Here is a 23,986-nt window from a genome sequence, read left to right on the forward strand (position 1 = left end):
CCCACTGCAGTCTATAAACTTATTTAATTGACTTAAGATATAGTCAAAGACAAGCCATTAATAACTAATGGTAAAACGCTGTGAGATCCTGCTTGTACTACATAAGAGGTGACTATATTGATGTTTGACTTTCAAATAGCATTTGATTTCTTGAGTAGTTACAGAAATAGCTGGTTAATTTTGCAGATACATGCTTCTCTGTATGTTTTGGACACTGTAAACCCAAGTACTGAAAACTCATTTCTCCTTTTTGAGCATAGGAGTGGTTCAAGCCATTAATATGTAGGCAGAAAATGAAAGAATTACTTGAGCCTTACAGCCTGCATGATTACACGACTCTGAGAAAACTGTTATTAAGCAACTGATCCGCAGCTAAAATAATTCTGTGACCTCACATTGAGTTAATGCTTTTAAAGTCATTATAAGCCTTCATGAAAGAGAGAAAAGCATCAAGTAATCCTAGATTTTGCATGAGTATTTAAATTAATGGTCAAGCAGAGAGGCTGCTTATATTGTGAATTCAGAAGAAGTTAAAAGATTCGGTGTAGCCACTCACCATGGTCAACTCATCAATTTAATTAAAAGAGGAAGGGCTCCTCAGTTGTGTGGGAGTCTCATTTGTAAACACGGGCACAGCTGGGAGAAGAGAGGAGTATTTCCACTCTCCACTTCCAGTGCTGAGCAGCCTGAGTTAGGTGGCTAGGCTTGCCCTAAGCTCCTTCTGAAGCAGGCAGAGACTTGGGAGCCGAACACCCTAAAGGTGATTCGGTACCTTAGTCATTTATCCCTGCCTTAGTTAAGTAGCGCAACTCAGCAGGAATGGGTTTGTGGAGCAAAACAGTTGGTGCTGAAGACCCAGTACCCCCAGTTTGTGCATTTCAGGGGTTTACTTCAGTTTAGCTCTTGTCTGCTCCTCGTAGACTGAATGCATGAGAGTGGCTGGAGTACGTTTCGGACAAATCTCGGTCATGCGCAGAGACCGTGTAATTGGGCACAGTCTAAACTGCATCCCTGAGCTGAGCTACTAATCCAGAGTCATCCTCTGTCTTCTCCTGAAGCAACTTGTCTTCCTCTGTGGACTGTAGAAGGGTCTATGGGAGACTGGGTGGCTAAGTAGAAGGCCTAAAATTGGTTACCCGAAATGGAAATATTCCTCCTCCAAGCACATTCATTGTTTTCAACTGTTGTTCATTATTAATACTGTGAAATGCTTCACTAACTCAGAACACTCTGAAATGCTTTCTAGTCTAGTACCCATCACTGGGACCTTGATATGGATGGTTGACCTTTTCCTGAAAGCCTGTTATGCAAATTCTTTAGTTTTTTTTTCTTTTCCTGAAGAAGTTGAAGAATCCGTAAAAGGGAAGAAACTTGAGGAAGTGTCAATTTTTTCACACATGGCACAAGTCTCCATTCTGCCCTCTATAATAAACCATCTAGCAGCTGCCATCACTACAGGGCTGGCCTGTGTCTCCTTTGCCAGAGATCAGATTTGGTACAATAGTTCTTTTTTTACCATAGATACACTGCACAGTGATGGATGATAGATACTGCCTAAAATAGCATACATAGAAGAGTCATCTCTAGGATAAGCATGTAAGATTTATGAGCCCACACGTGCCTATAAATTGCCTTAGCATCCTCAACAATTACCTTTGCCGAGATGAACATGACATGGAGCAAATAGAAGGTAAGAATGTTTGTAGAAAGTACCTTAAATATAACATTAATGCTTATGAAGTATATATGTATGTCTGAAATCCAACTGTGTAAGATGTGTATGTGTGTTAGGAGCCTAGAGATGAGTTGTTTCTGTTGGGGGAAACTGCTGAGTCTCTCAAGCAGATGATTTACTACTGCCCTCTTTATTCTACATTGCCCCATGAGTGAGTTACTCCAGGTTGCTTCATCTCCTCTGCCTCCACTTCTATTGCCTAGAAAATATAAAACTGAAAAATAATATTTAATTGCACTATCTGCTTCCCCAAATTATGTTTTTGTCTAATTTATGCAAAAAGTAAATTTGTTCTGTTTTAAAAAATTTCTGTCCTCTCCAGCTAGTATCGTCATACTCTGGGCTACTGCACTGTATTATAGTATGTGTTAAATTGTCGCTTTTCCTGCGGTGAATAGCCTCCGTTGTGACAACCACCTGGAAACAAAGAGCAGACACCTCTCAAAGACTGGAAAGGCAGCAATTCAGATACTTACTACACGGGCAAGCTCATTTTCCCACAAGTGAACAGGTTATGACTCACTAGTAAAAGATGTAACAGATTTTTAATACGCTGTCCTTAATTTTAACAACCTCCTAGGAGGAGCTCAGTGGGGGAGGACTTTTTAGCTCAGGCCATAAAGTTGAAGTAGTTATGGTCCTGCAAGCAGAGTGTTTCAGCTTTTTAGGTTGCATTTTAAAGTAACCAGCTTAAACTTTGAGCAGATTACAAGAATCATAAAAATTAGACAGTCCAAACTGTGAATAAGAACATAAAGTTGATTCACTGGTAGCTGCCTGGTGCAAGATATAGACAAAACACAGATTTATCAGATATTAGAGTGACCCTGTGCTTGGGATTACGGACAGTGACGTGTGAAGGTTCAAACTGTATTCATTAACCAGCAGTTGCTGTCCCTTTATCGACAGAAATGCCACTGCAAACACCAGACAGACCAGCTCTTCTACCATACAGTCTCTTTCCTGTGCATCCCTTCTAAGTCACAAATGACAAAGGGGTTGCTCATTTTCCTGTGCACTCAAAAATGTCCTGTGGGGAGCCTGGGCTCCCTGAATGGGATGCAGCATGTGATCGCGATGCCTAATATACAAACTCCAAGTAGGACAACCAAGGACAGGCAAAAGGAGGAAGTCTGGTCTGTGGGTTCCACCGCCTTGAGGTGATGAAGAATGGCTTATGTGACCATTTCAGAGGCAAGTCAATATAAATGGAAGTCCTGGTTCATAGGAACACGGGAGGACAAATAGAGAGACAGCACATCACTAGAAATCCTTTCCATCCCCTGCAGATATTCAAACAGCAGCAGCGAGTCCCTGTTCCCAAATGCTCACAGTTCTCAGCTTCCAGATAACTTCTGGGTGAGTAGCTCTTCTGGGTGACTGGGTTTTAACACCATCTTATTTCCCTCCTAACGCTTCCTCTGCACAGGAGATGTCAGTGGCTTTTCACTGTTTGGGGGAAGGGGGGGTAGTTTTCTGAATGGGAATTAGGGAAGAAACTTAGGAAGGAGGAACCCCAGGAGGCTGGTACTCTCCACAGCAAACTTGTTATTGGAGATAGGAAAAGCATGAATCCAGCTGCCTTGCAAAAAGGAGTGAAGTAGCATCAAATCCTTTCAGAAATACACGTTACGGCAGCAGCACAGTCACAGAGATACTTCTCATCTCATGTTTTTCCTTTGATGTGTAGCAATTGGGGTCTGCAGAAGAGCGGCTTATCTGATTCCTGCAGGCATGTTATAGACCTGAGTCTCATGCTGTTTTGTGACATCTGGAGCACTTCTCTGCATGTTGAATTCCTTCTTCTCTTCCTTTTTTTCTTTTTTTCCCCCCCCCCTAAAGTCTGTTTCAGTCTTCTGTTTTTATTTCCAATAAATTTTTATTGTTAGTGACCTAAACCACAAATGACCCACCAAAGGCCCATAATTGCTGTTATTGATGCAGTACCATCTGTACACAGGCTCTGCCCAGCCAAGGAGATTCTGCCAAAGCAGCAACAGGTACCTTTCCTAAGTCTCTGTCACAATCTAGGGACAGATCTAGTGTGAGCATGGTTCATTGCAATACTGTCTGGTACATCCAGAAAGGTTTTGGGTCCTTCTAACCAGGTCCCTCCACGGAGCACTACAAGGGAGTGTTTACAGACAGTTATTTTTTTATGACTCGATATATTTATTCAAGAAGACGCATAACTGTGTGTAACTTCCTTAAAACAACCAGAGCCCTGTCTCTCCTGTTGCAAGTTATCTGCTTTCCTCTCAGCTACATTTAAAGGAGACATGAGCCATGTGAACGTAATAGATGTTTTCCTCAAGTCTGCCTTCATCCTAGCTCTTCAGTTCCTGGGGAAAAGGGACTTTCAGCCTGCTCGTGCACAGAGCCCCGGTGTGTCCTGCCTGGCATAGCTTCAAGGCTGGGGATTTTAAGAAAGAGCAGGCTCCTTTCTTCTCTTCAGACAGACAAGTACTGTCGGTGTGGCTGGCTGTGGTGAAAATCCTACCTAGTGTCAGGGAAATGAGAAAGACAAGCAGAACGGAGTCACAGTAGTCAAAATTGAAATGCAATATTTGTTTCTAAAAAGTCAATACTGGCTGCTTCTTTGCTCCCTCCTCTTTGCCAGCTTTCAGAGAGGCAGTTTGAGATGGATCAGAACATTTCCTCAGCTATCAACTGATTTTTTTTCATTGTTTCTTTTTCCCATGGGATCCTTTCTTCCCTTTTCCCACTATTTAAATCTCTTTGATTCTCAACATCCTCAAAATCATTCTGCAGTTTCCATTCAGGCTCCTCCTTTCCTCTCTCCTTACCTCCACTTTCATAGGTTCATAGGATAATTCAGGCTGGAAGGGATTTCTAGCAAGCTCTTGCACAAATCCAGGTCAGCTCTGAGCTCAAACCAGGTTGCTCAGTGCCTTATCTTTGCAGGTCTTGAAAATATCGAAGGATGGAGACTGCACAACCTCCCAGAGCAACTTGTCCCCAAACCTTCTCAGTATCGCTGTATAAATGTTGCCACTGGTAGAAGTCTCCAGAAAAGATTCCCAGTAGTAATAAGTGGAAATGATCAGACTGTGCAAACCGTGACAAGTGACACAGTGTGAAGCCAAAGCTATCAGGACGTGAGCATGGCTCGGGTCAGGTACGCTCTGCCCTCTGGGAGTGAATCCACACCAGCTCTCACTAGATGCTGCACGGGCGTAACTGAAAGCAGAAAATAGCATGCAAACATTGAAGAAAATCAAGACAGTTTCTTTGTGATGCTGAAGTTAATTGTAATTATATTGCACACTGATGTAACTGGTATCTGTTTATTGCCTGGTACTGTATTTGCATATTGAAGAAGTCAGTTATCTCTTCAATTTGCAATCCTTGGCTCATGTAATCAATTACCCTGAGTGAATGTTTAAAATTACTCATGAAAGAATCATACTTTATTATATTTCATCTAGAAGAACCAGTAGCACCCATTAATAGAATGGATTATTACATTTTTGGAAAACCTGTTTGGAGTGGTCAGTAGGAAACAAATTGAATAGCTGAACTTATGCATTGCCTGAGTCATTAATCTATACAACCATATTGTGATCTTTATTAAATGAAAAATCATTCAGATTAACTGAAAAAAAAACTTCTTTCTTCTTGGACTTCCTTGCATATTGGCTTTCCATTACTGGCCTCATGTGTGTCTGCACACACGAGAGTGTTAGAACTGGTCTCCAAAAGGAAAAACAAATTAGAAACCAATGCTTGCATGCAATGTGGATGAAGGCAAGGCTGGTCAGGGGTTTGTTTTGGTTTAATTAAGGTTTACCTAGTTGTCGTGGTTTAACCCCAGCTGGAACTAAGCCCCATGAAGAAAATTAACTCTATCCCAGCCAAAACCAGCACACTAGTGCAACTAAGGAGCCCTTCCCTCCCAGCAAGTCGAGCAGAGGCAATCAGAAGAAAGCTGGGCCCATTCAAGTTCTTGTCTGGGAAGGTGGCAGATTACTTAAAGGCATGTGAAAGGGAGAGTGACAGCTTTGCAGAAAAGCAGGAGGTTTAAGCAGTAAAGGAGAGGATGAACGTACAAAGATCAAACAAATCAATACCATTTAATCCACATTTGTGTCTTAAAGCAGTAGCTTATCTGAAGAGCCTGTGTAATTTTAAAGGATAGAAAGACAAAGGCAAAGGAACTAGGTAATAAGAGACTATCTTATTCAAAAACACCTTTTAAAAGAAGTATTGAAGGACTCTCCTTGCCTTTAAATAGAGATATATGTCAATGGTGACTGCTTCTGAGACACTGCATGCCTTGCTGACCTTTCCTTTGAGAGATTTAAGGGGACATAAAGGGATTTGATGTGCTGGTGGCTACTAAGTCTTTTGGACTACGAAACACATACTCTCACGTGGTCAGAGTCCCAGTATTTAATTGTTCATAAAATCCTTTGCTGAAAGCAGGTATAGCTTGAGCCAACAGCAGCTGGAGTTAATATATTCCAGAACTGCAGTGGCTCCAGCTGCTCCAGATGTTTGAGGACCTTTGTGAGGTTCAATCCCTGTCGGCTGTGGCAGCCTTGCCAGGTAACGCTGCTGAGGATGCATGTGTGGCTTAACTTCTGTGTCATCCAGCGATAACACAAACCTGATCCCACAAGTACAGATAATTTCCAGTAATCATTGTTTCTATGTTTCCATGGTTACTGGAAAGAGAAGAATTTCTATTTTTGCTTCATTAAACTATACAAAAATGGAACATTTTCCAAAATCTTTGCAAGGTTACAATTAAATTGTGAGCAGACAATATGGCCATTTTCCCTTCATGTGTGCCATCTCTTTACTCTCTTTCCACCCTTTCCATCACTTCTGACCTGCACAAATCCCACCAGTTCCACAGCAAAGCTACTCCTCAGAAATAATCCCAAAGAGGGCAGAGATCAAACTCTTTCCTATGGGGTCTTAGAGAGACTTCAGGCATCATTCATTCAAAAAGAAAAAAAGAAAAAAGAATATTGATTCCAAGGTCTAAAGAGTTTGTTATTTGTATAAAAGCAGCTAGAGCAGATGCGGCAGAAGTCGACAGTAACCTCCTGCTCCATTTTCACAGCAAGTCTGCTTACGGGGGCCAATATAATTATTTGTTGAACTGTGCTGGTTTTGGCTGGGATAGAGTTAATTTTCTTCACGGTAGCCAGTATGGGGCTATGCTTTGGATTTGTGCTGAAAGCAGTGTCAATAACCCCGGGATGTTTCCGTCACCGCTGCGCAGTGCTCACCCAGAGCCAAGGGCTTTTCTGCTTCTCCCCCCACCCCACCAGCGAGGAGCCTGGGGGGGCACAAGGGGTTGGGGGGGACACAGCCGGGACAGCCGACCCCAACTGACCCAAGGGAGATCCCAGCCTGCAGGACGTCGTGCTCCCCATATAGAGGTGGGGGAAGGAGAAGGAAGGGGGGACGTTGGGAGTGATGGCGTTTGTCTTCCCCAGTCCCCGTTGGGCGTGATGGAGCCCTGCTGCCCTGGGGATGGCTGAACTCCTGCCTGCCCAGGGGGAGTGGGAATGGATTCCTTGTTCTGCTTTGCTTGCGTGTGTGGCTTTTGCTCTATCTATTAAACTGTCTTTATCTCATCCCACGTGTTTTTTCACTTTTATTCTTCTGATTCTCTTCCCCATCCCACCGGTGGGACTGGGCAAGTGGCTGGGTGGGGCTCAGTTGCAGCTGGGCTTAAACCACGACATGAACCCATCAACGATGGGTAGGCTTCATGTGTGGTATTTAACAAAACCTCCATGGAAATGTGTGTTGTTGCACCTAAAAGAGTGGAGGGTTTTTTTTCAGTTTTCAAGCCCAGGCGATACCTGTATCATGTAAGAGAGTGAAGTGACAGGTCCTTAGTTAGCAATCGATCTGTGCTAACAGGTTCTTGAAATTCATGCAGGGCTATCCAAAGGTACAAGCTCAGGTCCATGTGAGCTCTATGGCTATTTAGGTCACTGCACCTGAACAGGTAGCCCTGTTGCTCTAAGGAGTGTTACAAAAATACAGTGGAATACTGGTCTGACTGGACATCAAAGGCATGTAGTTCATCTGGGTGTATTTTAGTGCCTTGCAAAGGGCACATGAAGGAATAAACATGGATAGCCCAAATGTCCGTCCTGGTGTTTTGATGGCTCCAACTTTACATCACAAAAATATTCACCATCTCTTTGGAGAAGTGAACCAGGCTGTTGACAAGACCTTCCTTAGAGACCTCTCTGCTCCATCTTCCGTGGTCTGCTGGAAAAATGTACTGTACTCAAACTACCTCCTCATCATATTGCTCTAGTTACTATTTACTCCACAGTAGCATGTGAGTGCCTTAGACAAGTAAGACTGTAAAGATTGGAAAGGAACTGCTTGAAGAATTTGCAGTGTGAAAGACATGCAAAAGTAGAAGTTAAAATTAAAATGCTAAGACATGAAATCACTTGCCCAAGTTCCCAGAAGGCAGGTATCCCACTGCTTGTCTACTTTATTAGGACTTTGGCCTTTCTAGTTTGTTGCTGTCAGATGTTTTATTTGCTTCATGAGATTCACACATACACAGACACGGCATGAAACATCCCAGGAACAGGATTAGGCATATTTCACCTTGGCATAATATTCCATCTGGAGAATGAAGTTTTTGAAATCAGAAGGCAGTTTTGCCAGCATCAGACGCCCGTTGTCTCCTGCCATGAAAATACCTGCAGGGTGACCTTAATGAGAAGTGGAAATACCTCACTTCTTCCTCAGCTGCCTTCCAGAGTTTGCTGATCTCGGTCTGGCTTCAGACATTGTGAGTCTGGAAAACAGACTTCAGCAGTGCTTCAGATCACAGCAAGTAACATGCAGAGAAGTTACAAAGCTGCTCTTTCATTCCCCCAAATGTGGAGGTCCTATTGTTTCTTTGCAAATGATATTTTGCAAAAAGGAAGCAGTTAAATTCCTTTTCATAGTGTATGCAAGGACTGCCAGTGTTTATGTGATGGCAACTTCAGAATTTATACTGGGTTGTGCTTTTCCTTCAGCTGTATCAAGTGTCACCGAGAAGCAATGCTGGAAGTTCAAAAGACAAGCAGTGAAAAATATTCTTCTAACATGTTCCTGTCATGTATGCTGTAAGTGCATTAATTTTTGCTTGAACGATGAAACAGGGAGACCTGTAAAACAACAGACCATTTGTAATGGGATTCTGCACGTAACGTCCTGGTACACAGTCTCGTCTGAGAAGTGAAAGGGCCCTGCCAGCGTCAGTGTGATAAATACTATTTTCAGGGACAAGACGAGGGGAAATTTTAGGCTGGTGAGAGCGCATGTGAGCAGCAGAACGTGACAAGTGCTGTGCAGGGGTGTTTTGCCAGTCAAGGTCAGTCTGTGCACACACAGGGAATGGTGAAAGGCAGGCGGTGGGAGAAATGCTGGGCTCCCTCGACGTGTCGCCACGCACCTGGGCAGCTATGGAGATAGTTGCAGACATGCAAAACCCTGGGCTGGGGCTGCATGGCAATTTGCTGCCGAAAGAATATGGGAGGTCGCCGCTAACAGACCTGCTGCTGCTGTAAATTAAAGTTGGTTAAGTGTAATCTCATTTCTAAGCAGTCTCCGCGGGTGGGAGGAGAAAGCTGGGGCTCTCTGTGAGAGCGAGACATCTCTCGCGAGGCACCAGCAGAGGAGGCATCACGCCATGCCTCTGCCCCAGTCTGGTGATGGAGCAGGGAGGTGGAGCGGGGCTGCACCCTGCGTCTTCTATCCCATGGGACAGAAGCTATCCCTTTGCTCTCTTCTATCACCATGGGTGAATGGTGGTTTCTTGGTCCTGTAAGGGCCGCTGGGTATAGGTGGGGGCCCAGGGGCACCCACTGGTCTTCAGCTTATCTTCCCCACTCCTCACCGCCCTTTCTGTGGAACAAAATGTGGAAACGCTCCCATGGCTTAAATCACAGCAGGATCAGAGGGATTTACTCAATTAAGAGCAGCTAACCAGCAATCGGTGGACTATATGTTCAAGTTTGATACCAGCAACACGGCAGATAAACCGCATTACTAGACACTTAGCAAATGTTAATAAACACCAATAAAGTCCTAAACAACCTTCTAACCCCAAAACCTTCTGGTCGTCCGCACTGACACACATGCGCGTGTGGTTGCAGCGTGGGCTACACTCACATCATGTCCCCAGGACCGGCTGCTTCTGCAGCCCGCCCCGGTCCCTTCTGCACGGCAGGATGATCGCCGCTGTCTCAGCCTCCCCCCAGCACCACACCACCTGCCGAGGGTGTGCTCCGCACGGAGCTGTTTTCCCATGGACGGGAGCACAGCCATCCTCTGGGCCTGCAAAGTGTCCCCTCGCTGCTTGGGCTACTGCTGAGTCTTCTGCTTTTCCTTATCCAGTTATCAGGAGTCAGTTTAAGAGAATTAGGGGCTCCCCTTACTCGCCTTCCTGACCTTGGGCTAGCTTTACCCCTCTTGTTTTGGGAATCACTGGCACATCGCTGCAAAAGCAGGCTCCTCCTGTGAAAGCATACAGCTGGTGTGCATGGATTTTGCAGAAGAAATCTTTTATTCTGTGGATCTGCTGGCAATTGCTCCTGGGTCAGTCTCAGAAATGTCTTTGTGAAGGCTCTCCCCCTTTGCGATGTCACCTTCATTCTCTTGCAGAGTCACGGTGTTCTGCTCCACAGAGAAACTCTCCGGTGTGGCTGCTATGACGATGGGCACCCTGCCCATGACAGTGGATGTGGTACAAGGAAGGTCAGAGGTGCCTACCAGCTCGTACCTGAATGCCATGATTTTATTTTCTGTGAGAGTGCTGGTGACAGGCATGGGTTTTGACAGAACCAGCGCGCTGGTAACTCTGGTGGCCTCAGAGGGAGCCGTGTCTGTCTGCAACTCCAACCGCGTCACTTCGCTTCGGTCTTCCAAGGAGCGTTGTTCTCCCCTGCTGCTGAAACCGCTATACAGGGCAATGCAGCATACAGCAAAAACAACCTTTCTAACATACTTGCGTGTCCTGTTGGCAACATCTGTCATGAAGACAATGGTTTCTCCGGGGCAAAATACGCTTTTCTCCAGGGATATCCGAAGGATCACAGAGCCGTGATTGAAGCAGCAGAAGTAAACTACGTCCTTCCTAGCTTCTATCACCAGTGAGGTCTGCATCGAGAGGGTGAACAGACAGGCAAAGCGTGGTGAGTTCTTGTTGCTGGATACGGGGTAATTCCCAAACACCACGTGCGCAAACTCCTAACGCCAACAGCTGAGGCTGCTCAACGTTCCACACGAGCCCTGCCGTTAACCCAGAGGACAGTCTTCCTCACTGCACAGAATGTGACATGGCGGAATTATCACAGTCCTCCTGAGCATCTGTGCAAAGAATTCATGTCTGCACATGTAAACATTGTCACCTTTAGCTATCCGTACCCAAATTTAGAGGGAGGCCACAAAATTATTAGAATCCTCATGTTCTAGCTGTCTTGACGACCTTTTGAGTGACTGTCCCAGTCTAAGTAGAGTTTGGTAAAAAAGGCACCTCCTATTTGGTGGTGCTTGCCCAAGGCTTAGACTTCAGAGCAAGAGAATAACCTCCCTTTTCCCTCATCCTGGATCCCAAAGTGCTCCCTACATGTCACTCTTGAAGTCTTATTGTGGTGGGTTGACCCTGGCTGGGCGCCAGGTGCCCACCAAAGCTGCTCTATCACTCCCCCTCCTCTGCTGGACAGGGGGAAGAAAATATAACAGAAGGCTCGTGCGTCAAGGTAAGGACAGTTCAATAAAGTTAAAGCAAAGATTGTGCACGAAAGCAGAGAAAAACAAATGATGTTATTCTCTACTTCCCATCAGCAGGCAAGTCTAGCCACTTCCTGGGAAGCAGGGCTTCAGTAGGCATAGTGGTTGTTCCTGAAGACAAAAATGCCCCCCTTCCGTCTCCCTTTACTTAGCTTTTATATCTGAGCTGACGTCATATGGTATGGAACATCTGTTTGGTTGGTTTAGGTCAGCTGTCCTGGTTATGTCCCCTCCCAAGATCTTGCCTTGCCCCAGCCTGCCGTTGAGGGGGGGGGGGCAAAAATGTTGGAGATACAGCCTTGATGCTGTGCCAGCACTGCTCAGCCAAAACCCTGGTGTGTTATCAACACCTTTCTAGCTACTGATGCAGAGCACAGCACTACGAGGGCTGCTGTGGGGAGAATTAACTCCATCTCAGCCAGACCCAACACACTTACAATGCACCTTTTATGCTAGAAAAGAAACATCTTGTTGCAAGCCCTAGAACAAAGATGGCAGAAGATACAGCAGTGTCATTTGAGTTACAGTAGTAAAAATCTGTTATTAAACTGTACTGCATTAGCAAGGATGTGGGTGCTCAAGTCTTTTGAAAACAGGAATATGTGTGTAGGTAGCAGAATAGAGGTTCAAGTGTGTCTTTAAGCAACAACAATTTGAACATTTAGCCAAAAAGATCCAGAACCGAGGTGCTTTACGGATACTTGTTCTTATAATGGCAAAAATAAATAACTTTTCCAACACTCAGCGTTTCTCCCTCTTTTCTGTCAGGGCTGTAACATCTGGTAGCCTACAGGAAGCATCACCATGCTGCAGTACAGCAAGACTAAGACTCTAATGCATGTGTAAGGGGATAATGACCTTTGGGTGAGGTAGAGCCTTCAAATCTGAGAGGAAATGAAGCCTGACCACTGCAGGTTGTAGCTCAAAAGCAGTTTCCACACACTGGTACAGTCTAACTAATCCAGGGCAGCAACCACCTATGATCTGGAGACTAAAGTTTATGGAGTTCCAACAGACCCTAAGAAAGAGGAGCTGAGAAAGGGGACTGCACCTCCTAGGAAGCTTTCCTTTGCTTTAAGCATCCTCTGGAATAATTCACTGTCTTAGGTGGTGATTACATGCCACTGACTTTACTCTTTTTAATAAATCTGTACATTTTAATAGTTAGCTCTGCATTCATGTGTGTGCATGTTGGGCTGTATAATATCTGAAGGGCAGGTGCAAAGAAGATAGAGCCAGGCTCTTTTCAGCGACAAGACAACAGGCAGCAGGCACAAGCTGAAACACAGGAGATTCCTCTGAACATCAGAAAACCCTTTCTCACTGTGAAACAGGTTGCCCAGGGAGGTTGTGGAGTCTCCTTCCTCTGAGAAATTGAAAAGCCATCTGGAGATGGTCCTTGGCAACCGGCTCTAGGTGGCCCGGCTTGAGCAGGGGCATTGGACCAGATGACCTCCAGAGTTCCCTTCCAACCTCAACCCTTCTGTGATTCTGTGATTCAGTGAAATAATCACACTTCTGCAGGTGTTTTCGGTGTATGTCTCACATGTTTCTTGCCTCTCGGTAAAGATACAGCAGTAACTCTAATAACACCTTTACTACAGTTGCAAATATAACAAAGCCTGTATACCCAGTGGGTACTCACTGATAGGTATATCAACAAGAACACTGAAGGCAAGCATTTTAGATGACCAAAGAATGCATCGGTGATGTGTTTATGACTAAATTTTCCTACGTGCTGCTAGACAGGTGTGAGAGACTGAAAGTTAATGTCTCAAACATTGTGGTGGGGTAAGTTCTGCTTAACAACTAACTCTGCTTAGCAAGGAACCCCAGGTGAAAAGAAGCCCATCAGCAACAGGAGGGGGAGAGCATGCTGGAGGGTGCACAGCTCCCCACTCTGGTGTGCTGTACTGAGCAGGGCAGCTCACTGTGGATGGCAAAAGATCACCTCTGCAGGGAAGGGGAAGCTACTCCCCAAACAACCCCCAAGCTCACAGCCCAAAGGCTACCTAATTAGCCTAATGAGTTTGAGTGCCCACCCGAAGGAGGGGCAAGGATGATAAAAGGACACAAATGCAAGCCCCATGTGTGCAAGCCCACTGGAACTGCACTCTTTGGCTGACTGGACCAATGCTGGATCCAGGGCTGGTGAAATTTTCTCCTCTCTCCCTTTTCCTTTTCTGTATTCCCTATACCACATACCTTTAGATATAAACCATTGATCAAGTGTGGGACTAGGAGAGGATCCAGCCACCCCATGGCTCCTCGCTGAGAAGGAGTCTAGAAAGCAAGGGGATCTGCTCTGAACCTTGTGACTCAATGGGAGGGCTCTCCTTATTGTCTTTCCTGAACTGATTCCCAAATAAGCAAGGCCTGTAATATATGTTTGGTGATGTATGGTTAGCACGTTACACAGTTTACTGACATAGTTTCATGGCAATTTTTGTTGTGAGCATACTAGTCTTGGTGGTGAGCATGCCAATTCTTGTTGTGAGCAACTAAAAATTGAGTTTTGTGAGTTAAAGGATCCCTGGTGTTGTTTCACCTTAACCCCGACCTGGAAATCAGCAAACCTGAGTCATCGTCCTGAGAAATTGGGATGTGACAACAGGTTGTGATAGATTTTTGTGCAACAAATGTTCACTTCACAGATACAGCCACCAGCTCATGGGGGACTGCTCCTACTCTCAAATACTGCTTTCTGTACAACACTACTGATCATCACGAAGCCCGAGTTACATATGATGTAGTGAAAAGGAGTATGCCATGGGACAGAAACAGAGCACATGGATATTGGCAAAAGGAAGAATTCCTCCCCACTGGAAAGGTCTAACCCCATCTCCCACCTTCCCTAGCCCATTGCTAAGATGCTGTTCAGTTAACCAGTGCCTCGTTCCAGCGTTTTACCCTCTATGTGGAAATTCATAGCTTTGAAGATGTAGACAGCCTGGTTGGTACTCTTGTCGTAGTCCCATTCAGGATTATACTCCTCAGGCCACCCTAGGAAGCCTCTTCCCACAAGCTCCACCTTCACGACAGGGTCCACCAGGGTACTCCTGAGGTCCAGAACCAGTTGGCCATCTATGCTGGTGCCGGCCAAATGCACCTCAATCTCAGGCAGCACTAGCTTAATTGCTCTCACCGTCAACATGAGGAAAGAGCAGGAGCTGGGTACTGCAGGGGTCCAAAGGTTAGATTGCAAGGTCATCTTCTCCAACCCAACCCCGTGACTCCGGGGTTTGTGACGTCGCAACATAGGGGATGGGCACAGCGTCCCTCACAGGGAGAGAGCTCAGCTCTGCAAGCTATGCCAGAGGGGATAGGAGACATTTATCTGATTATTAGAAGCACCTAACTGGCAAGCATTCCACTACACATTTAGGATTGGTATCAGCAACACGGCAGATAAACCACGATTCAAGATACTTAGCAAATGTTGATAAGCACCTAGAAATTTCTAAGTGCCCTTCCATGGCTAATCGCAAAATTTCTAAGCACACAGACACACACACGCATGGTTAGGTGCACGTCCTCTGGGGTGCTGGTTCCCCAACTATGCGCTTCTCCCTGGGGAGACGTGGGTGCTCTACGTGCTCCCTACCCACTAATCCATCCACTGGTGAGAACACATGCCACGAGCCCCCCTGCAGCGCTGCACCCCATCAATGTCAGCGTGCTGGCTGCACGCAGGCTGCTCACACCATCCAGCCACGAGCCCTGGCTTTGGTGGCTGCCGTTTCCCTCGTCCCACCCCCGGGTCTCATCCCTGGTCATAACTTCTCACGTTCCCTTGAAATTTCTTTCCAGCCTGACTCTTTCTACTCTCGTGAATCTCCTGGTAGTCCCCTGTCTACTGTTTAATTCAGCTGATGGTTGTCTCAAGTAAACTTCACCATTCCTACTTTCCACATGGTGTTACCAGTTTGGGGCAACCACCTTTCTCGAACGCACAGTTTTGTGTACTGTGTTCACACCTGCCGTGCACACTCACCTCGCTTTAGCCTCTGTTATCTGGGCACGCTACCGAGAGAGAGCTCTGCAAACTCCCCCACGGCAAACTACTAGCCGTGGGTAGCAGATGTGGCTGGTAGTGGCCAGAAGACTACAGCAAGTGGCAGTGAGATCTGAGGACATCGGGACAGGTGAGAGGCCACCACACCAGCCCTCTGGGCAGCGGGTCCTGCAGGTCTGGCTGAAGCAGGATCATCGGCAAGATTTTATTGTAATGTAGGAGGCTTTGGTGAATATGGCTAAAGGCAAGGGGCTGAGATGAGGCTCAGCCCGTTTTGTCTCCTGAGATCCTCTTTGTCATATCAGAGCAATTCCAGCTAGCTGGAGCTGCTGCAACTTGATGGTAACATTAAGTGGAAAGCCACATTCCTTCCAAAAAAACCCACCCCAAACACTGTAAGGCTGATATGGGAGAGTCCTCAGATGCTGTTGGGCACTTGGACCAAATGGGTGCACCATGCTCTGACCCACGTACATGTGGGAAAGGAAGAAAAAGGATGAAGCACGGGAGATCAGAAAGGCATCTTCAGCCAGGGAAGCAGGGATGAAGACGGCTACAGCAAGGGCTGCAGCGAGGACCACGTCTGAGGCTGATGCCAGCAGACATCTGTGAGCCACTGATGAGCTGTGAGCCCAGAGTGAAAGCGCTGGCACCTGCTCTGCAGAACCCAATTCCAGAGGCAATGTTCTCAGCTGCAGGTTGAGGATGAGGGCATATGCTGAGAAATGCTGAAAATTAACTGATCAAGATGGCCAACAGTTAAGGAAACAAGTCACAGCAGCATGTTGAACTTTGAGCCTTTCCTCCTCCTTACTAATTAGTCACTTTTTCCAAGGCTGTCAAGATTCACCCTCACAGCCTCTGTACCCCATCCTTGCTTACAGTGTTTTCAGGTGTTTCTTTTTTAAGGAAAAAAAGCATTGAATTAACATGCTGACTGCAAACTGTCACTCAGTCTTGATTCTTGGCTGCTGCATCTTGTTCTCTGAGCCTCTGCTTGCCTTGCCTTGTTAAAAAATAAACTCTTTTGGAAAAGAACTGTTCAATGCCCTGTGTTGTAGTGAGAAAGAGCAGTTTCTCAACTGGGCACAGAATTACCAATAACAAAAATATCCCTTTCTTATTTACGCTTGGCAGTTTTCAGCAGTCATCGCCTTGTGCACAAGTTGTGTGGTTATGGGTGGAAAAAATAGCTTATAGCTACTTGCATGAGTGATGATATATCGTCAAGCAAAAAATTATAATTAGTGATAATATATGAATTGAATGCTAGACTCCCATGGTTTGGTGCTCAGGCACTGATTTATGCTTTACAAAAATAGCTTATAGCAATGAGCTCCATGCTGCCATTACACCAAACCAATATTTCATCTCAGTCTGTACATCCCCTGAGAATTTTAAGTGTAATCTGAGCATGCAATCGTCCAGAAAAGGAGGAAGCATTGCTTTTATGTCATGGTTTTTGCTCCTGCCTTAACTCCCAACTTCTGTCTTGAAATTGGACCAGCTAAAAATGAGTTGTGCAAATGTTGTTTCTTTGCACTTTGTGACGTCTCTGACAAAATGATCTTTAAATTCCATTTCCAGAAGAACAGTACAGTATACTTTTCACAAAAGTAAGCATCAAAAAGTACAGTAGGGCACATTATATTCTGTCTTTGCCTGTGTTGATATGCGGTGTCATTGATTTTGAGCTTTCAATTGATATCAGCCAAAACAGAACCTTTCATCTGAATCAGCTACACTTCAGAAATTACAAATGGAAGGAAAATGGATCCGTGCCTCACTATATTCAATTCTGCAAACCAAAAGCTGGCTTCCATAGCTTCCCCTCAGTCATTTAAGAAGCTTCATGCAGACCTGCTATGTTTCAGTGTTTTGTGCAGGCATCAGGGAAGCCTGTGTCACTGTTTGCTCCTGCTTCCATTCTCTGAGAATGAACATTGCCTTAGGTTTGAACCTCCTGGTTTCAGTTTAAAATTTTGAGCCTGAAAACTCAAGGGGAAATGAAGGGCCAAGCCCTTGAGCTTACAGGGTTGCACTGTGATAAAACACATCGGTGTAGGGTTGTGTCGACGAGGCCCCCATGGTAACCAAACTCAGCCCGGGGGGGACCGGTGTTGTCACTCCAGGTCTGCACGAGGACTGGCTTCCCCAGCGACCTCGAGGTCTGAAGGAACGGGATGGGAAAAAGCAGAGGGAAGACCCAGGCTGAGCTTTTGGATTCATCGTAGAACTTGGACTGGTCTGCACTTTAAGAGGGTTTAATAGAAAAGTGTTGCACAGATCTCGTTTGTATTCTGCTGCTTACCACCAGTGTACGAAGGGCCTGCATTTGCACACAAATTCCCTTTGTGAGTTGAGCTGCCTCTATAGCTCTCCTGATGGTGACATGTGGAAAATGGAGTACCTGCATTTGAATTTTAAATTTCTTGTATTAGAGGGGAATTAGGCTGTGCTGATAGTGCTTTAGATGCACTAAATGCTAGGACTAGCTTTCTTGAAGCCAGCTTCACAACCATCTCATAGGCGGTGACATAGCTATGAAGAAACTGTCGTGGAGGGCTCTTCATACGCTCAGCCCCTGTTAATACAGAGGTTTTACAAGACGACATGAATCAGGCAAATGAGTGCAGTTTCTTTTTGCCAAGAACCATCTCCCTATGGAAAAAAATAATGTGTAATAAGCACCATGAGTGGGATGGCCAACCAGAGCTAAATGGATAATTCTTACTTGGCATTCCCATACAATGAGTGATTCACTTGGCAATCACAAGGTCCAATTATCTTTTAATACTCTTTTTGGGGGGATGTGATTATGATATATTGTGCTTACAAGTAGAAAAACAATGCTTTCACTAATAATGTTTTTAATTTTATTAGTAAGAAAGTGCATTGCAAAATATAACTTTTTTCAGCTCTCTTCTAGCTTTGAAGATTTTTTTAATACCAATATTAATATTCTCCCTAATCCTGGTATTAAAAATTATGCATTATTTTAATGTGTTCCATGAGCAGAAAAACACACCATTTCTACTGCCAGTTGGTTCTCCACCAACTTGTTCTGCAACAGATATAACAAGCTATGCCATACAGGGAAACTAATTTCATCAGAGGGCACAGAAGTGTAGATGCCAGGTTTTTGTAAGCCAAAATCTCATGACACCCTTTTTTGTGAGGTTCAGCATAAGTCAGGCTGACCGTAAATTCAGAACATTTCCTTTATTCCTTGGCTAATCTCAACATTTAGCGAGCACATGCAAAAGTAAGAACCACTTTAAGAATTTATAACTGTACTTGGCAAGTGACGGGGGGCGGGTAAAAAATACGGCAGAGCCAGCAAGACTTTAAAGCTCTACCATGATAGATCTTACCTGGAGAAAGTACTGCAAAGCTGTCAATAGCTGCTTGTAAAGAGTAGAGCTTGAAATAGGGAAAACACGCTTTTTCCCTGTCAGAATGGCACGAAGTCTTGGCTGAAGCCCTTGCCTGGCCTATCCATCTGGCTGATGTGAGAAATGAGATATCGATTTTTCTTAGACCGTACAATCAGAAACTTAGAGGAGCCACAAAGCTAGCAAATAATACACCGTTTATTACACTCTGAGTGAGATGTTGGAAAACTTTTGCAACACACATCTTTCTATTTACCAAATGCAACTTAATTCACATTATTAACCACAGAAATACAGAACACACACTGCTAGATTTGCTTCTGGTGAGAATTGATGTAGCTAGGAACTGGCTTATGTGCCGCAGCTTTCCATGTTACAGATGGTTTGTTCACTAAAAGGAAATAATTCCTTTGTTAAAAATAAGCTGTAAATCTGCAGTTTTTCAGAATCGCTCCATTAAATTAGAAACATGGTTGCCGCTCATTTCAAGGAACTGTGTGCATCCAAATCCATTCTGTATCCTTGAAATTATTGATGTAAGCACCCAGAATGATCTCTTATCTAGAAAATAGTACACAAGAGGAAATCAGAGTGGAAAGTTTCATATATTAGATAATATATATTATAAGAAATTACAAGGTAAAGTCAAGAGTACTTGTAGGTACTTGCAAGAAATTAAGTAAGTTCTCAATATGCAACAACATAAGATATTTCATTCTTTCTCCTCAAAGTCACTTACCTACAAGAACCAAAACAGGGAAGTCCGAAGATCCAGAAACATTAGTGGGAAAGAGAAAGACATGCTGCTGGCCCCAATATTTGGCATCAGTAGCAAGTTTGCATTATTTTATCCCTGGTAGAGAGACACAGTAGTTCGAAACTTCGTTAATAAGCCAAAAAGTCCCAGAGGGCTGCGCTTTCCCATAGGAGGTCTTTTAATGATAGACCAGCACTCGCGTCCTAAGCATCTATTCTGCTGACTGCCATCACTTTAAATAGCCACTGCATTAGCCTGTCTGCATTTAAATCAGCAAGGCGATAAATAGGCCTAGTTCGATTTCAGAAAGTGAAACAGGTTTGGTCTGTGGCCCGTGAAGGCAGGTGGGACCCCCCCCATGCCCGTACCACCCTGGGAATATCCCCGCATCTCGGCAGTGGTCCACAGGCAGGCCTGGGGGCTGACGTACCTCTTCTTAGCTGGATTGCACAGCTGGGTTTTCTTTTTTGGAGGTGCATCCTCCTGCCAAAGCCAAGGAGGAGTGAGGGCTTTCCCAGGAAAAAGGGGGATAGAGGTGCTCCAGTTTTTACCTGAAATACTGTGTCCAAAACACTCGCTGCAGTGATGAATAGCCCTTCTACTCTGTTTTGCTGTTCAGGAGATTATGACTGTTTAGCTACAACCTGTTCTGTCCTGGGAAGCTTCACAGGACCCGACACCCTCTTCCTTCTACTGAAGCATTTCCATTCCACTTTAAATATTTATTACGTCAATGAGAGGTACATAGGAATGTATCCCTGGCTAATTTTCATTGCCATTCCTTGTCAATACAGAGTTTATTACGACTGACTTCCAATGAGAGCTCTTTGCTCCAGAATCCCCTGTCTGGTGTTGCCCACTTCTATTGATTTGTGATGCCATTTTTTTTTCTCTTTTAGCTTTCAGATTCAGGCCTAGAAGTGTATTTGTTCAACCAGGTTTGGGGTCATAAATAATTGAAATGCACTAAGAAGTGGTAGTTTTGTTTGGCTGATTTATATAGTGAGGAGAGTAAAGTGGTTGTGACCTTCTGGCTCTATCTTTGACAAGCATATAATTGGGAGACAAGAAAGAGGCTCAAAAGCATGCCACTACATGGAAAATGAGCCACTTCTGCTTATGAAGACATGAGGTTGTTCTTCTAAATTGGCTCTCATTCATGCAATGCATAGTCTATATATTTGCCTTTTAACAGCCCCGTTGGCTTTTCCCGACATGCTAGATATTCCTCAGTGTCTTGTTCGGTTAGGTTTGGTTTTAGCGGTCAGAGAATACAAAAGCACGAAAGCAATGCAAGCCTAATGAGTGAAATCATTGTGCATACAGTGCCAGGAACCTCAGCAGATAAACCCCAGGAACACAGAAAAGCAAGACTAGAGAGAGCAAAAAGAGGAGGAAAAATGCCCAAGCTGATCCTTTGGTTTGTTTTTCTGTCCCACTAATGGCCCTCAAGGAAAGGTGAGAAAAGTCCTTCACATAGAAGTGAAGGGAATGAGTTCCTTTGGTTTCAATGTGGTGCAGAATCATCTCCCTTCTTGGTCACTTGTGCTGCCTGTGTGAGTTCATGCCCTCTGCGGGGTTCACTGGCTTTAATTCTTCCATGTCAATGTAAATCCCTTGTGATCAGAAAGGGAGGACCTGGTTCCTTGCCTATCTGTTAGCACCTAAACATAGGAGGGACTCTACCATAATACAGGCCACTACGATGCCACTGTTTCTGCTTATCTGCACTGATCTAATGCTTCTAAATGGTTTATTATTTATGGAGACAATTTTAGGTCTAGTGTAAAATATGTTGTTCTTTTTGAAAAATCAAACCACAGTATATTAAGCATGAATTGTATGGAATTTTTTATATCGTTAGCTCTTGATGCACATGAGGAAATGCACTTTGCATCAGTCCTTGCAGCCCTTAGTGTCAATTTTTTATTAATGCTTCCCTTGTAATTCCGTATTTGTTTCTAGTGTAGACGGGGAATAAAACGGGAGCTCTCCAGTGATTAATATGACATTTTTGAGTTTTCATGGATGTTAACAAAAGACTGTGCGGTCCAGTGAATAAAAGCTACTTAGTGAGTTAAAAATGACACTAAGATTATATCCCATGCAGATGATTTTTTTAAATTAAAAATCTTTCATTAAATGCTTGTTGTTTTCCTGTAAGACAACATTTCCAAAAAGACTTAGCAGTCCATAAATGCAATGGGCAAGTTCATGATCAGCTGTCGTGCTGTTATTTGATTAGCTCTAAATCTGCGTGGGTTGTGAGTGCTGACAACCTGTTGTCACGGGGCCCCTGCTCTGTAGCATTCAGTTTTCTGTCTCCTGAGAGGCACACGCATTTGAAAGCCCCAACCGCAGGGCCTGGGGGGGCACGTTGATGGTGGGTCCTTCCTCTCGCCCACCCCATGCCTTGCGGTAACTGGACATCCAGGAATGCAAGTGTCCTGGGCAAAAAAGAGACCAAGCTAAAGACAGCATGGCTAGGCTCAAGGCTACGGCACTCAGCGAGGATAGATGGGGTTTTTAAGCGGATTAAAAAAGAAGCATAGGGAAAAGGTAGGAATGGGACCAGAAGGGTGCAGGGGGTCATGGCTGGGCACTTGCGTCCTGGGCAAGTGAAGAAGAAAGCAGAGAAGGGTCTTACACTCCAGGTTCCTCCATCCCAGAAGAGCACCGAGATTTGCGACTGCAGCGCAGCTGAGCTGAGTACAGTTTTTATTTAGGCAAGTAATCCTAGCTTGTCCCAAGGAGCCCTTGAAATCAAGCATTCACCTGATTCATGACCGCTCTCAGAAAATTTACAGTGTTGAAGCAGATATTTAAGTAAAAAAAAATTCGCCAGTTCTATTCATTTCTTCAGGCTAAACATTTTCTGATATACACCTTACAAATTCAGGCCATGATAAATGGTGTTCTTCAAAGACAGGCTTTGGTTTGACGTATTATGTTATTGTCCCACGACAAAAACATTGCCAGTTCTAACAATACACATTATCTGGTGAGCTTCTATACCTATTTTCACTAAATACATTGAAAAAGTTTTTGTTGCTTTAATGGGGTACATATGCAAAACTATAGTATAGGCCAAGTATGAAAGAAATACAGATTTGAGGAACTGCTACTGTGGAGAACTAAAGGTGAAAGTGAGTAAGGAAAAGAAATTGTATTCAGAGTTAAAAAGCAGTTTTGTCCCAGCATAAATATAAATGAGGTTTCTGCTGCTTTAGAGTTTTGGGTTTTTTTTCTGGGTTTGAAGTTTTTATTCTGGCCATAAAGGAGGGAGGGAAATTATATGCAGTCACACAAATAGGGTCAAAAATTTGTTCCGTTTGAACTTTAACCTATGAACTAAATAGGATATGGATTAGCTCAGGCTGCAAATCTGAGTAGAGTTAGGAAATGTCAGCTATGTTAATAAGCAAGTAGACAATTATCAGGGAATCACCGCGAAAGTAATCTTCTTGCTAAGCCATTGAAGATAAGCCAACAGGTTGCAGCTGTAATTGGGGGGACCAAGGCCCACAATTGGACAGACCAGACCCCTCTTTTCACAACCGTGGTGTTTCAGTCACATGTCTGCAAGTCTTTCTTGTTCTTTGTGTCTGTAATTTTTTGCATCGCTGCCCCTAATTGTGCACCCTTTGAAAAGCTGCCCTGTATCAAATGGATCCTTTCCTTTGCAACGCTTCAAGGGGCCTTCCCGATGTTACCAACACAACTCAGAAAACAGAGTAGTTTTAAAACCGATTTGACTTTTTTTCTTCTTGCCTCAGTCAAACAAAATAGACCAACAACTTTATTTCTAGTCGACATAATTTTCAGGTTTATATATATTTATAGCCTCTTTGAACTTCATCCCTGCGGAGAAAGTGATGGAAAAGCACATCTGCACCGTGCCAGGTACGCTATGTAAGTGCTCCAACCCTACCAAATCCCATGGGTTAATAGCACTCTTTCATTTAGCATGTGCATAAATATTTCAGGGCCCGGGTCCTAAGATGAGGGAAAAATCTGTTGAGACTTCCCTGGGCCTTGGATCCACTCCCTGATGTCTATTTGGTGCCTCCTTGGCCAGAGGTCATCTTCCCTCAAGGCAGCGAGCTAACGGTTGGCAACCTCTTTGCCAGCTCTCCTACTGCTGCGAGGTCTCTGTGACAGGAGGTTTCTTTCAAAACTAGGTGCATTTAACCCGAACCGGTGCTAAGGGTATGGCTAGAGAGCCACAGGCAGGGACAGTGACACGGGTTGACCACCTCCTGAAGACCTTCAGCCGTAGGGCAGTAGCTGTC

At 44.6% G+C, this 23,986-nt stretch overlaps 1 protein-coding gene across 1 annotated transcript; it reads right to left on the reverse strand.

Annotated features, from left to right (window-relative positions):
* Window positions 1-10,300: 10,300 nt before the first annotated feature.
* On the reverse strand, window positions 10,301-14,681 carry ARRDC5 (arrestin domain containing 5). The gene is made up of 2 exons (XM_069802292.1): window positions 14,414-14,681; window positions 10,301-10,878 (listed from the first exon to the last, which is right to left on the reverse strand). The coding sequence occupies exons 1-2, from the start codon at window positions 14,679-14,681 to the stop codon at window positions 10,301-10,303; spliced, it is 846 nt and encodes a 281-aa protein (XP_069658393.1).
* Window positions 14,682-23,986: the final 9,305 nt, after the last annotated feature.

This window comes from Haliaeetus albicilla, chromosome 14 (assembly GCF_947461875.1).
Source record: "Haliaeetus albicilla chromosome 14, bHalAlb1.1, whole genome shotgun sequence".
Lineage (NCBI taxonomy): Eukaryota > Metazoa > Chordata > Aves > Accipitriformes > Accipitridae > Haliaeetus > Haliaeetus albicilla.